This window comes from Salvelinus sp. IW2-2015, unplaced genomic scaffold (genome assembly GCF_002910315.2).
Source record: "Salvelinus sp. IW2-2015 unplaced genomic scaffold, ASM291031v2 Un_scaffold1938, whole genome shotgun sequence".
Lineage (NCBI taxonomy): Eukaryota > Metazoa > Chordata > Actinopteri > Salmoniformes > Salmonidae > Salvelinus > Salvelinus sp. IW2-2015.
The window spans coordinates 27,382-42,081 of record NW_019943295.1 but is presented as its reverse complement, the minus strand read 5'-3'; the positions used below and the strand labels follow the sequence as shown (position 1 = coordinate 42,081).

General features: G+C 42.0%; 1 protein-coding gene across 1 annotated transcript in view; it reads right to left on the bottom strand.

The window, feature by feature from the left end:
• LOC112072467 (la-related protein 1-like) overlaps window positions 1-11,536 on the bottom strand; it is a 56,057-nt gene extending 44,521 nt beyond the window's left edge. The window contains 1 exon segment of the mRNA XM_024139879.1: window positions 10,874-11,536. Coding sequence (XP_023995647.1) covers window positions 10,874-11,270 — 397 coding nt within the window. The 5' untranslated portion in view covers window positions 11,271-11,536.
• Window positions 11,537-14,700: the final 3,164 nt, after the last annotated feature.

The following is a 14,700-nucleotide window of genomic DNA, read 5'->3' as shown; positions in this document are numbered from 1 at the left end:
GAGAGGCGAAGGTCAAGAGCCATGCGTCCTCCAAAAACACAACTCTGCCAAGCCACACTGCTTCTTGACACACTGCTCGCTTAACCCGGAAGCCGGCCGCACCAATGTGTCGTAGGAAACACCGTACAACTGACGACCGTATCAGCGTGCACTGAGCCTGGCCTGCCACAGGGAGTCGCTAGAGAGCGATGGGTACAAGGACATCCCAGCCAAGAACCTCCCCTAAACCGGGGCCAAATTGTGCGCCGCCTCATGGGTCTTCCGGTCACGACAACACAGACCCGGGATCAAACCCGGGTCTGTAGTGACGCCTCAAGCACTGCCTTAGACTACTGCGCCACTCGTCAACAAACCCATCTGTAGGATTCATCATATTCATCTCGACTAATAAGATTGCGACAGATTTTCACCTCTGAATAAAAGAATGTGTGGTTACCGAACATGAAAAAAGGAGAAGCCGAGCCAACTRGGCCATATCCAGAGCGACGAGGCGTGAGGGCAGGGTGAACTGAACTCATAGGACTAAAAGGGGGAGCCCAGAACTGGTCATTTAAGTTTTACTATGACCCTYTCCAATAACCTCCTGACCTTTTTGATAAGGGGGTGGTGGTGGGGGGGAAATTACTCTAGAGTTCCACAGTCGAAGGTAATGGCTGTCAAAGAACTTGAACGCTTCTGACCTGATATATTGGGCAAACAGTTGTGCGCACGGCAGGAGAGGGGTGTTATAGGCCTATGTTGATTGCCATGTGCTTACAACATGGTTTCCTCAACTATTTATTAGATAAAAAGGTATTGACGTGCCAAAAGCTAATGACACCAATCGTTTTCTATCGCAAGAACTTATGCCGGACAGCCCAACTAGAATTTACTTTATTACACCACCTAAGCTACTGATTTTCAGGCAACAGTCGTACCCTCGGCAACAAGCCAGTCTCATTTAAAGAAAAAAAAAAAAAAGGTGTATGTACTCTGGTCAAAAAAAAAAAAAGATTAAACATTAACTTTCAAAAGATAAATGTCCCCAGTTCTCAAAATCCTAAATGTTATCAGCGARGCTGATAGTGAACTCAGAGGGTTTTCAGTAAGACCTTTCAAACAAAAAAATAATTTGTTATTTAATTTTTTTTTTTTAATAATGCTGAAACAAAGATAAGGTCTTAACATAGTGCGTTTCATACTWAAGCAGTAGCACTCAAACCCTTTGTCACACTGATTAAAGAACTGTGCCAAAAGGGTCTCGTTCTTTGAAAAAGATAATAAAGCCATTGGAACAAAAGCAACACACAGTCTAAGGTTAAGACGCAGGAGAGTAAAATGACCCAGGGACCGCAGTAATACAGTTTCAACCAAACTGTCCAGAGGGATTGAGAAAAAAGAAGGGGGAAAAAAACTTTACTTTGTTCATGCCCTCTCTTCAAAACAGTTCTCTGAACACGGACCAAACTCAGGGATGGTGTGTTCAGTGGTGAACTATGTATCCCATGTGGGTATTAGGCACGCCGTCAACACTGTGCTCCAAGCAAATCAGATGATATTTTTTTTTAAAGGACAGCTGTGAGAAGACGGGCTACGTCTCAAATGGCCTATTGGTATAGGGGGTAGCCTGGCAGTTAAGAGCGTTGGGCCAGTAACCCGAAAGGTCGCTGGTTCAAAGCCCCAAGCCAACTCGGTGAAAAATCTGTTGATTCGCCCTTCAGTTAGGCACTTAACTCTAATTTCTCATGTAAGTCGCACTGGATAAGAGCATCTGCTAATCAGTAGTTCAGGGTCAGCAACAGGCACACAAAATTATTATTTTTTGGGGGGGGTGGGCCCATAGAGAGGGTAGACAAGGAAAGAGAGGGTAGACAAGGAAAGAGAGAGGGTAGAGGAGGGAGAGAGGGGGAGTAGGGAAGGAGAGAGAGGGTAGAGAAGGGGTAGAGGTGGTATCTAGTTGATGATCCCCGCTGTAGCCTGTACTGCAGAACACCAGCGATAAGGCAGAACCAACCGTGCGTTATCAGAAATAACATGTAATTACCTGGAATATGATACATAGAGCCGCTGTTCATATTTTAATACAATTTCAGTTTAGCTGATGGGAAGTTTTACACTGTAAAACAAAGTTGAAATGATGTCTCCAGATCGATATCAGGTGTTTGACTTTTTTTCCAAAAAGCAAAGAAGTTGAAACAATTACACTTTTAGTAAAATATATATACCGTGGCTTATGACCGTGTGTGTGTGTGTGTGTGTGTGTGTGTGTGTGTGTGTGTGTGTGTGTGTGTGTGTGTAGTCAGGACTTCAAGGGAAGTACAGCAGTGTGCTCAACCTGCTTAACCCCGTGAGAGCATTGATAACTGTTCTGTTACACCACTCCAGTGTGTGTGTGTGTTCAGCCTAGCAGCAAGCCGCTCTGGTCCAACCTCCACCTGTGAGGGATCGTCAACCACGTGGGGGCTGCAGCCCTGTGACAGCTCCTGGGAAATGCAGCACTATGCCCAGTCGCCCTCTCTCTCTCTCTCTCAATCACCGCCGTCTGTCTCCCTCAGTCCATTTCTCCCTCCCTGCAGTCAAGATCAGAGCAAGTCTCTGCAGTCGTGCACACACACAGCCAGAGGCAATGATTAGCATTAGCCAGCTGTCATGGACGCTTCCCCCCCCCAAACCAGCGTCCCTCTATCCACCTTGCGTCACTCCCTCATACTCATAGCCCCCTCCAAACCTCTTCAGGTGGAGACCAAAGCCTCATTCTCAGTGCAGAGTCCCTGAAAATCAGCAACAACAAACAAACAAAAACACGATATGGGGGCTATTAATAAGCATGGTGCCACGTAACACCAAGGTCTTAAACACTGTACACAGGGGGGGGGGGGGGGGGCAATATCCATCCAACCCTGTTAGTGAGCAGAGAGCCACCAGAAGGAGACGGAATGGAACAGGGCCACTGCTAGCCAATCATGTTGCTACTCTAGGACACGTAGTACGTTTGTACTGTGCTCAGCTGTGTTGCAAGCCACGGTAAGAAGCACAGCTAACCAGCTAACATTTGGAATTGGATTAAAMATCCCAGTTGCCACAAACAATATAATCAAAGCAAGCAACCTACAAATGGGACGTCTGTCTGAGAGCTTAATTAGAGCATGTGAGAAGTGCTTATTAAATCCTCACGCGGCAGACATGAAAAGATACCAAATAAATCTGGTTTATTCTTTTTAAAAAGCACTAGTTATTTCGGACAGAAGCCCGATCTAGAACTGGGCCGGATTAGATCCACGGAGCACAGTAGCAGAGCTGCTGCTGCAGCACAGGATGACTGAGGCCAGCGAGAACCAAATATGGAGGAAAAGACAGGATGCATGCCACCAACAGCGGCCACACTGCCCCTCCCTCCCCCCTCCCCCACACACCCCCCTCCTCTTGAAGACTCTTGCTAGTTCACATGATCAGAAGGGTGACATCACCACCCGCTGAGTAACAGGCTCAGACACTACAGTGCTGGTTGAGCTGCAGAGAGGAGGTCACCGTCTCTGCCTGTGGCCACCCACCCCACACCCTTAGAACAGTGAGTTTTCACTGGGAAGTGTCCATATCGCTGTGCCCAGACAGATGCAGCTCTTTAAAGATAAAAAAATAAATAAGGCCATAGTTGAGACACAAACCTGGGTAGACGGAGTTGATCTACAGCCGAGAGAAATGAAGGGAGGACTTCACTTCCTATAGTTTTTGCCTATTATCATGGTAGACTGGTACCTCAGTGAACCCAAAAGGGACTTTCTCAAACAAAAACTCAAAGCTGAATATATAGTTCATACTGTCTGGTCAAGTCTACTCCACCACAAACTAGGGCTGGGTGAAAATGTCAACAACAAAAAATGGCACAATATTTTTCATTTTTTTTTGACAGTATTTTATGTTTTTTGAATAATAAAAGTTCTACATTTGCTTTATGAGTACTGCATGACCCTAGAGTGGCAATACAAATTCTAAGKGATTTCATATGGGTCTTTCTCCATTCTGATTTAACAGTATAAAAACACATTTCAACCACAATTTTCAAACATTTCTGAATTTCCATACTGCCACGTAGGGCTGCACGATATGGGCAAAACCAACAAAAAAATCTAGGCCTTATTTTTAACTAAATATTGCAAATGCAATTTAGGTCAAAACACATGGGTGGACTGCTGGAATCATGAAAATATAACTAATCTATTTCTATAATTAGAATACAAGTGGGCACTATTTGTCTATTCATCTACTTTTTGGAGAAGAAAAAAATGTGTGGTATCGTTTACTTTTTTATATWGAATGAGTGGGTAATTTAAATACAGTGTTTGACATTACAATGAATGTAAAAGCCAGTGAGGAGTTATTGTGCCACAGTAGGAACCATTAGTGTTGGTTAGTRTTTCCCAGGGGGACCCAACATTAAAATGTTTTATTTTACTTCATGTAGCTAGCTAATTCTTCACCTATTCTCCTCTTGATTTMRAAKWAACTGTTGCAYAAACCTGYTGATTTWGACCWACACCAGCACTAGTATCAGGCTGTACAAGTCAGCTACKTTTGCTCAGACTCAGTACATTTATTAGCCAACTAACTAGTGATTAACGTCTAACATTATTTATTTTCGCCACAACTTGATAAGAAAAGACAAAACACTTGCAGCCTAGCGTCACTCACTACGGCGAGAGAGAACTTAATTTACACCAACTAGTAAGCAGACTAATGGCGTCCGCATGTTTCCCACCCCCCCCAAAAAATTAGGAAGAGTTTGTGCATATATTCTGACGTTATTAATTTGTTTTGGGTAAAGGTTTTTTCGGTTGTTCGGGCACAACATTTTTTTCTGGAGGCAAGCCGAAGTCTCCTGTAGCCGACGTCCACGCTCCTTCGTTGGGGACTGTTTGGTCGATAGGCTGCGAGTCGAACAAGACTGGTCAACAGTAGGGATTCTTCAGTAAAGTCTTGGTCATGCAACAAGAGACTAGTCGTTTTCATTTAGAAATACAGAATTATACAGCTTAGTTAGACGTAAAAACACACAACTAAGATCTCCTCGGAAAAACAGTCAAATTAATGTMATTTAAGTTATTCGATTAATTGTGACTATTTTGAAGAAGTGTATACTGGCTACGGAGTATCAAAATGGACAGATACTATTTCAGCTTTTTTCTCGTTTTTCCAAGCAAATGTCTTAAGGGAGTACTTGGGCCCACCCCAATTATTCGACTGGTCGATTGTTTGGTTGATAGGCTGCTGGTCGAACAAGATTTTTAGTCGAGCAGTAGTAAATATATATGTATATAAAGTAGAAAGGCCTCTTTAGTGTCCTATATTTTCATTACTGTCTGTAAGCTTTAAGTCTCTTAATGACCKTTTCACAGGTGCATGTTCATTAATTGTTTATGGTTCAATTGAACAACCATGGGAAACAGTGTTTAAAACCCTTTACAATGAAGATCTGTGAAGTTATTTGGATTTTTACGAATTATCTTTGAAAGACAGGATCCTGAAAAGGGGATGCATYTTTTTTTTGCTGAGATATATATATATTTTTAAATGGCACACGAGACACCTGTCTTATTCGCGCCCATCTCAGTGAACTAATCCATTGCGAAGGCCAAGACTAAGCCACTGCGGAGGCCACAGGAATGGCACAGTCCAATGGGAGGACGGCTGCACAATGCACTTCTCTCTCCAGAAWGAGCTCTCTCCCGTCAATTTGTGCACATTCATTGTTTCATAACTTCATTGCGTGAATTGTTTTAGATTGTTAGGATCTATCAATTCCCCATTACATATATCACCAGTAGTACATACTTACCATTAATTCATATAATTTCCTAATCTACAATGTTTGTTTGGTTACGGTAATGTCTGTTAATGTATTAAAATATAGTATTCCAGTCTTTTACCGGTTCTCATTGTCAGAGTGGACACGTTGTTTGCAGAACGCACAACTTACACTTGCGAGAAACAAGTTTTGGTTAATTTCATTCTATTTACGAGTTGAGTCATTGTCTTTTGTTTGAACCGCTCATGTCAATGATTACACATAGAAGTAGGCCTATAGGCTACCAGGCCTGCGCACGAATGTAGGCATAGAAATGTAAATACTGATAGTATTTCAAAAATCTTTCCAGCTCTCCCCCTTTTGATAACCACTCAACGTGAAAGGGAAAAATGTCATACTCTGATCCAGTGGAAAGTCATACAATAGGCCTACCTGCACAATGGTGCGGTAAACTCTGAGGGCCCAGAATATTTTATACATTGTTTTAAGGAGCTTCAGGCTGGACCCAAGTTATTAGTTGATACAATGTTTCAAGTTCATTGCAGAAGGGCCATGCTTGGCCAACATGATTTATAGGACATTTATTTTTTATTTTTAAATCAGGAAATGTTCTACCTGCAGGCTGCAATGTTTTTATTTGTTGGCTTTATAGGCTATTTTTACATAGTTGGCAATGGCAATAAAAGTTACTTTTTAAGTTTGTATCATAGTCATTTAGATAGARTTTTGATTAAACCACATGACAATTATTTTGAGATACGAAGATATAAATGAAACTGTTCCACAACAATGTGCATATGAAAAATCATAACTGGCACGCAGATCGGTAGAAATTGTAAGATAAACTGKCATTCCACATGAAAAAGTTTGCTAWTTCCTCACGTGGACCATTAYCGGCAACTTCCGGAGAGTAACGACAGAATCTGTGAAAGCCAGTAGAGGAGGACGGACGGGACAGGTTAAGGTAATTTTTTGTCTGGTTATCTTGATGTCTGGTTCCCTCGAGTCGTTTGTATCTTATTTCAGCAAACAGTGAGCTAAATGCCTGTATAGTCGATTTCACTAAAACACATAAGGTGTCTATATGGAAAATACATATTTTAAAATTTTGACTAATCGACTGGTCGAAAGAACAGGCGACTTCTGGTCGACTTACGATTATTATTTTTTTGCCTGGGACAGCACTAGCGAGCACACTTGTTCGGTTAGCCGCTAGCCGAACGGAAGGTAAAACCTACAGGTTAGCCTGAAGCATGCTAACGCCTTAACTCTCATTAATTTAACTAGGCAATCAGCCATCTACACTTCCAGGTTGTGGCCCCAGCAGGGTCCTGACACCTTTGAAACTACAAAGGCTCAGGACAATTCACTAGTAGCCTTCTGTTTCAGGGCAACAACAAAGAGTCTCCTCTCCTGGGTGAGAACRCAGACACTAGAGTGGAGACAGACAGGTGAGAACGCAGACACTARAGTGGAGACAGACAGGTGAGAACGCAGACACTAAAGTGGAGACAGACAGGTGAGAACGCAGACACTGAACGCAGACACTGTCCCATAGGGCGGTGCATTATTGGCCCCGGCAGGCCGTCACTGTAAAGAAGAATTTGTTCTTAACTGAATTGCCTAGTTAAATAAAAGWCTTTGTAAAAATAAAGGTTAAATAAATAAAATGTGTTTTAGATTTAAACTGGGCTTCAAATCAAATCTAAGCCTATGCTTACTAAGAAAACCGTCTGAGGGCCCTTCTACAAAGACTTTAMAAATCAGAGGATCCTCTAGTACAGGGCCCTCTTCCAGAAGAGCTAGCGTCCTGTAGGTTCACGCCAACCGTAATCTAGTGCACCCTGATTCTAACAGATGTTAAACCCTGATTCAGTTGTTAAACTGAATCAGGTTAGTTACAACTGGGGTTGAAGCTAAAAATTGTTTTATTTAAAACACCTAGTACGAGGGTAGCTCTTCAGGAACATGGTTGGAGAGCCCTGTACTAGTACGAATGCAATTAAAACAGAGGTCCTCAATTTTCACTTGTTTGAAGGTTCCATAGCACTAAAGGAATACTAACGTTTCAGACTAAACCTGACAGTCATTCCTGAGTCGCCAAAACAAGTCAGATCAGGCCACCAGACTCATTCCTGGACAGCTACCCTCCTGTAGGTTTTCACTCCAACCACAGCTGTATCTAACCTGGTTCAGTTTATCAACCATATAATTATTAGAATCAGGTGCGCTGGCGGTAAAAACCTACAGGACAGTAAATGGCGCTGCATGGTCAATCCGACACCTGCATTGGCCGCGCTGCCCCTTCCGGTGATACAGCCTCCGCATAAGTCAGGGCATTCAAAGACCTTGTCAAGGAAGTGAGTTTAAACATGCTCTCGCCCCACCACCTACCATCAACCAATCACGTCAATGCGGAGCTATACAGAGCCCYCCGCTTTGTTACAAAATTTGGGAGGCGCACAGCGATGCGGAGATCAATTTGAGCCACACCTTCCACACGGATCCGCTGACCACCTTTCCGGATCAAGCACAAATAGGCTTTAAGCTCTATAGGAACAGGGTTGGAGAGTCCTGATCTAGCGTTCGTCTGCCAATCATTCAGTACGCTGTGTTGAAAATGACTGCCGACATTTTACACGCAATGTAAAAATAATAATATCGGTGTACTCAATCTCTATTGGTGTCTGAGCCCTTACAGTACATACATACTAGACTCAAGTTAAACATCCCAGATGAGATTTGACAAAATTAAATATGGTCAGTTTAAAATCTTCAAAACATGCTTCAGTCCCTCCCTTCCTTCCTGTACTTATCCAACGTGGTGAGAATATGGCAACAAGTAAGCATCTGTAAGGGGTAATAGCACACAAACAGATGTATGCATATAACCTCAAAATATGAACCAGACATAACAATAAGACTTAAAAAGGAGATTAAACTTTAAAATCAAAGTGTCAGATGCTTTCAGACCTCTACTCTAAGACAAAATGAAGCCACAACATTGGTTGAATAAATCTAGCTATATGTCCTAATTATTATTTTTGAATCGTCCCTTAAAGCTGTTTATTGGGGGATAGTCCATGCTTCAAAGAAGCATGATAATATCAGAGACATGATTAGGGATCTGTGAAGATGTAGACATATGGCATTTTGCACAACGTGTACTATTTAGGCAAACATGACAATATTTGTACATGTCAACTACCTTAAATCTTACACTGAATGACAGCTTTAGTGATTAAGAAAACTGTGTTGAATCAATTCACATTMGATTTCACAGTAATGCATAACATTTCGCCATGTTTCAAAACAACATGTGGCAGACTTGATGATGCTAGCAAYACTAGCTAGTAGCTAGCTGGCTGGCTCACTGTGCGTGGGGGAGGGGGAGAGCGTTTGAGTAGTGAGGCCTAGTTGCATTGTTTACGCCCGTTTTGTCCTTCCCGCAAAAGCCAAGCAAACAAAGCCCCCTAAATAATATGACAACGACCACACTCTGCTGTGTTATGCTGTTAGACTGTACCAAGAATTAGTTACCGCCGTTATAATCGACGATATAGAAAAATCACATGGCTGAGGGACCACGTTGTCTTGACATAACTACTGAGGAATTCTGGGAAACACACATTTTGCACCGGTCTCCTCCCAATCTCGGTGTCAAACGCATGTGGTGACACGGCCAACGAACCAGCTATTAAAACGACGTCCTTTCTACATATTATTCTTTATCAGGCGGAYCCGACTATTCGTCTCTGGCGACAGGTCCACAAGCAACCAAATTGGGTTGTCCACGTTTATATCTAGCTAAGTGGCTAGCATAGCAAAGGGCTAGCTAGTTTAGTGGCTAGCTCCAAGCTAGCATGTGATCATGAGATGGATGTAGCCATGATGAATCATTACAATTTAAGAGCCAGCTATCTGCCCGTAATGACAGTCTAATCTTAACACACGACTTGGCGTGTTCTACGACAGACACCAATTAAATTGATAGACATTCGTAATAAACACAGCCAGCTACATTTTAAATACAACTATTGTTCCTATGCATTTASTGGACGGGAACACGTGGAGAGGACACGTGACGTGCCATTAAATGTAGCTATTTGTTTAACGTCTTATGTGTTAGATAAAACCGCGCAAATTGTTTCAGGGGGCTGCATTATATATTTTAGCAATGTGTCAAACGATCTGCCATACGTGTAGTGTTTATAAATAACGTGATTTGGATTCCGGTAGCTGTCTGCTTTACCAAGCTAGCTCGAACATGAGGATTAGCTACCTTGGCCTAGTCGCTATTGTTAGCCATCAGCACTCTCTTTCAGCGTGTTAGGCTAATATTTATCAACTGAAAACAGGAGCTTCAAATATCGAATTGGTAGTATGTCACTAAACAGTGCTTCAAACCTGGACAAAAATAGTGCCTAGTAAAATGACTATGCTATACCTGGCGTTTAATAGTAAAAGTTAAAACCCAAAGCGCGTGTCACCCGTGACAATGGTAGTCATTCGCATTGCTGCTTCAGGTCAGACTTCGCCTATACAGCCATGCTAACTAGTTAAATTAGTTAGCAAGCCACTTCATCGGCAACTAGCACAAAGAGACAGAATTGTGCAAAGAAAACATGACGCCCAGGCGTCTAGTAAGTGTAACGATGGTGTTAAAATATCACGACACATGAAACCTCACTAGGTTCAACTTGTACCCGACTGAGGCCTGACGCTAGCAACAAAAAAAAACACACAGAAAACTTAGCTAGCTAACGTTTGTTATTGCATTTGCACAAATGTACAAAGTAGGTGTTCTTCTGAAAGAGATGAGTACCATGTTTGGAACGTCAACTCCAATTAGATCTTAGAAGGAGCTTACAATCGACTATTCCAGAAATAGTTTGGGGCCTTGCTCTATATATAGCTAGTTAGAGCAGTCTACTAGATGCGAGCAAGCTTGCAATGCAGCATTATCCTGCGAGGAACTCCCCACTATCATATCTGACAGCAGATCATGCTTGGCATTTATGTGGCTCAGGTGAATGCACCATAAACGCAGTAGTCACCACAAAATAATGTTGTTATGGGAGGAATACAAACCATGATGTGCTTGTCCATTCACGTTGACCACGGTCACCGCATTCATTTTCTTAGTCCATGGGTTCACCTTGGGCGGGGGTGCTTCAGCAAACTCCTTTTTGCTACATTTCACACAGTCTTCCGTTTGTCCAGTCGTGTGCTTCTCTTGATCGAGGATGTCTTTCTCTTGATTGTTACTCTCTTCTTTAGCCTGTTTGGAGTTTTGCTCCTTCATTGCGACCCCCCCCAGTTCCGAGTTGTCTGCTTTCATATTGCTACCGTCGTCGGCAACACCCGTCTGCTTGGCCCCCTTTTCCAGACAGTCCTYTCCGTGTTGTATCATCTTGCTCGCATGCCCATGCTCCTCTTCTTTGATAAGAGGATTGTTGGGTAGGAGAGTCTCCACCTGAGTGGCCATTTCCCCTTTTCCTCACGATATCCCCAAATTCGCCTTCAACTCAAGAATGAAAATGTCCAGTATTCCTCGAGTAAACTCGTTTCTATCGTTACTCCACTCCACCCCTAGACCAAATAGCCTTCAGTCTAAGACGCAGAGTGGTTTGTGTTGATTTAAAACATATAAAAAGCGTCCGAAAGACTTTAAAATTACAAGATAATCTCCACCACTAGCAGCAATATGGATGATCACCACCACGCGATAAAGGGTGCGCGCACGTACGATGGAGGGGAGTAACCACGCAAAGATGTGCGCGCAATAGGTTGTTATCAATAACGCCATATTTCGTTACGTTTAAAAAGCAATCCATTTCCAGCTGGGTGGCAAACCGACAACCTACTCCAATGGATTTACAGTGCAAAACATCGCTGGAGTATACCTCTATCTCTCAATATTGGCCACAATTTAATTCGATTTGAGTGATATAAAAATACATGTGTACTCTACGTGACAAGTATTGTTTTTAGGTAAATGTTTTAGCCATTTTCAGTACCAGTCAAACGTTTGGACACACCTCGTAATTTCAGGGTGTTTCTTTATTTTGTACTATTTTCTACATTGTAGAAATCATGTAGTAACCAAAAAAGTGTTAAACAAATCAAAATATATTTTATATTTGAGATTTTCACACTCTTGGCATTTCCTCAACCAGCTTCATGAGGTAGTCACCTGGAATGCATTTCAATTAACAGGTGTGCCTTGTTAAAAGTTAATTTGTGGAATTTATTTCCTTCTTAATGCGTTTGAGCCAATCAGTTGTGTTGTGACAAGGTAGGGGTGGTATACAGAAGATAGCCCTATGTGGTAAAAGACCAAGTCCATATTATGGCAAGAACAGCTCAAATAAAATGACAGTCCATCATTACTTTAAGACATGAAGGTCAGTCAATAGGGAAAATGTCAAGAACTTTAAAAGTTTCTTCAAGTGTCCCGTGTGGCTCAGTTGGTAGAGCATGGCGCTTGCAACGCCAGGGTTGTGGGTTCATTCCCCACGGGGGGACCAGGATGAATATGTATGAACTTTCCAATTTGTAAGTCGCTCTGGATAAGAGCGTCTGCTAAATGACGTAAATGTAAATGTAAGTGCAGTTGCAAAAACCATCAAGCACTATGATGAAATTGGCTCTCATGAGGACCACCACAGGAAAGGAAGACCCAGAGTTACCTCTGCTGCAGGGGATAAGTTCATTAGAGTTAACTGCACCTCAGAAATTGAAGCCCAAATAAATGCTTCACCGAGTTCAAGTAACAGACACATCTCAACATCAACTGTTCAGAGGAGACTGTGTGAATCAGGCCTTCATGGTCCAATTGCTACAACAACAGCAGAACTACTAAAGGGCATCAATAAGAAGAAGAGACTTGCTTGGGCCAAGAAACAYGAGCAATGGACATTAGACCGGTGGAAATCTGTCCTTTGRTCTGATGAGTCCAAATGTTMGATTTTTGGTTCCAACCGTTGTGTCTTTGTGAGACGCAGAGTAGGTGAACGGATGATCTYCGAATGTGTGGTTCCCACTGTGAAGCATGGAGGAGGAGGTGTGATGGTGTGGGGTGCTTTKCTGGTGACACTGTTGGTGATTTATTTAGAATTCAAGGCACACTTAACCAGCATGGCTACGCAGCGATACGCCATCCCATCTAGTTTGCGCTTAGTGGGACTGTCATTTGTTTTTCCACATGACAATGACCCAAAACACACCTCCAGGCTGTGTAAGGGCTATTTGACCAATAAGGAAAGTGATGGAGTGCTGCATCAGATGACCTGGCCTCCACAATCACCCGACCTCAACCCAATTGAGATGGTTTGTGATGAGTTGGACCGCAGAGTGAAGGAAAAGCAACCAACAAGTGCTCAGCATATKTGGGAACTCCTTCAAGACWGTTGGAAAAGCATTCCAGTTGAAGCTGGTTGAGAGAATGCCAAGAATGTGCAAACCTGTCATCTAGGCAAAGGGTGTCTACTTTGAAGAATCTCAAATATAAAATATATTTTGATTTGTTTAAAACTTTTTTGGTTACTACATGATTCCATATGTGTTATTTCATGGTTTTGTTGTCTTCACTATTATTTTACAATGTAGAAAATAGTAAAAAATAAAGAAATGAGTAGGTGTGTCCAAACTTTTGACTGGTACTGTATATATTTTTTAAATCCATTGTGGTTTCTGCCTGTCAAGCAGCAGAAGGGATCATTTTCCCATCTAGCAAGCTAGCTAGAAGTAATGTTTACAAGTTAGCTAGAAACKTTGTAAATCTGCCTAAACATTGTGGTAAATTAGCTATGTACTTTTTTCTCCAACCAATGTACCTACGCATCATCAACGCCTGGGCAGAGGAACGAGCCCATTGTCATATCTGTCTCGTTGTGCAGCAGCAGTGGTGATTAAACGGTCTTAAAACAATGTTGATAAGGGGATAATGTTAGCTAGCTTAGTTTCAAGTTTTTTTTAATGTCACACTGCACAAGTACAGTGAAAAAGGTATTTTCACTGTTACTGGTGCATGTGGTGAAGAAAGATATCTTCACTGTACTTGTTGCATGTGGTGAAGAAAGGTATTTCACTTAGCGTTGTGCATGGGTGAAGAAGGTATTTCACTGTACGTGTGATGTGGTGAAGAAAGGTATTTCACTGTACTTGTGCATTTGGTGAATTCTCACCACAGGCACAAGTACAGTGAAATACCTTTCTTCACCACATGCACACGTACAGTGGAAATACCTTTCTTCACCACATGCACACGTACAGTGAAATACCTTTCTTCACCAATGCACAAGTACAGTGAAATATCTTTCTTCACCACATGCACAAGTACAGTGAAATACCCTCTTCACTGTAATTGTGCATGTGACATTAAAACTTGAAACTAAGCTAGCTAACATTATCCCCTTATCAACATTGTTTTAAGACCGTTTAATCACCACTGCTGCTGCACAACGAGACAGATATGACAATGGGCTCGTTCCTCTGCCCAGCGTTGATGATGCGTAGGTACATTGGTTGAGAAAAAAGTACATAGCAATTTACCACAATGTTTAGGCAGATTACAACGTTTCTAGCTAACTTGTAAACATTACTCGTTCTAGCTTGCTAGATGGGGAAAATGATCCCTTCTGCTGCTTGACAGGCAGAAACCACAATGGATTTAAAAATATATATACAGTACCAGTCAAAAGTTTGGACACACCTACTCATTTCTTTATTTTTACTATTTTCTACATTGTAAATAATAGTGAAGACAACAAAACCATGAAAATAACACATATGGAATCATGTAGTAACCAAAAAAGTTTAACAAAATCAAAATATATTTATATTTGAGATTCTTCAAAGTAGACACCCTTGCCTAGATGACAGTTTGCACATTCTTGGCATTCTCTCAACCAGCT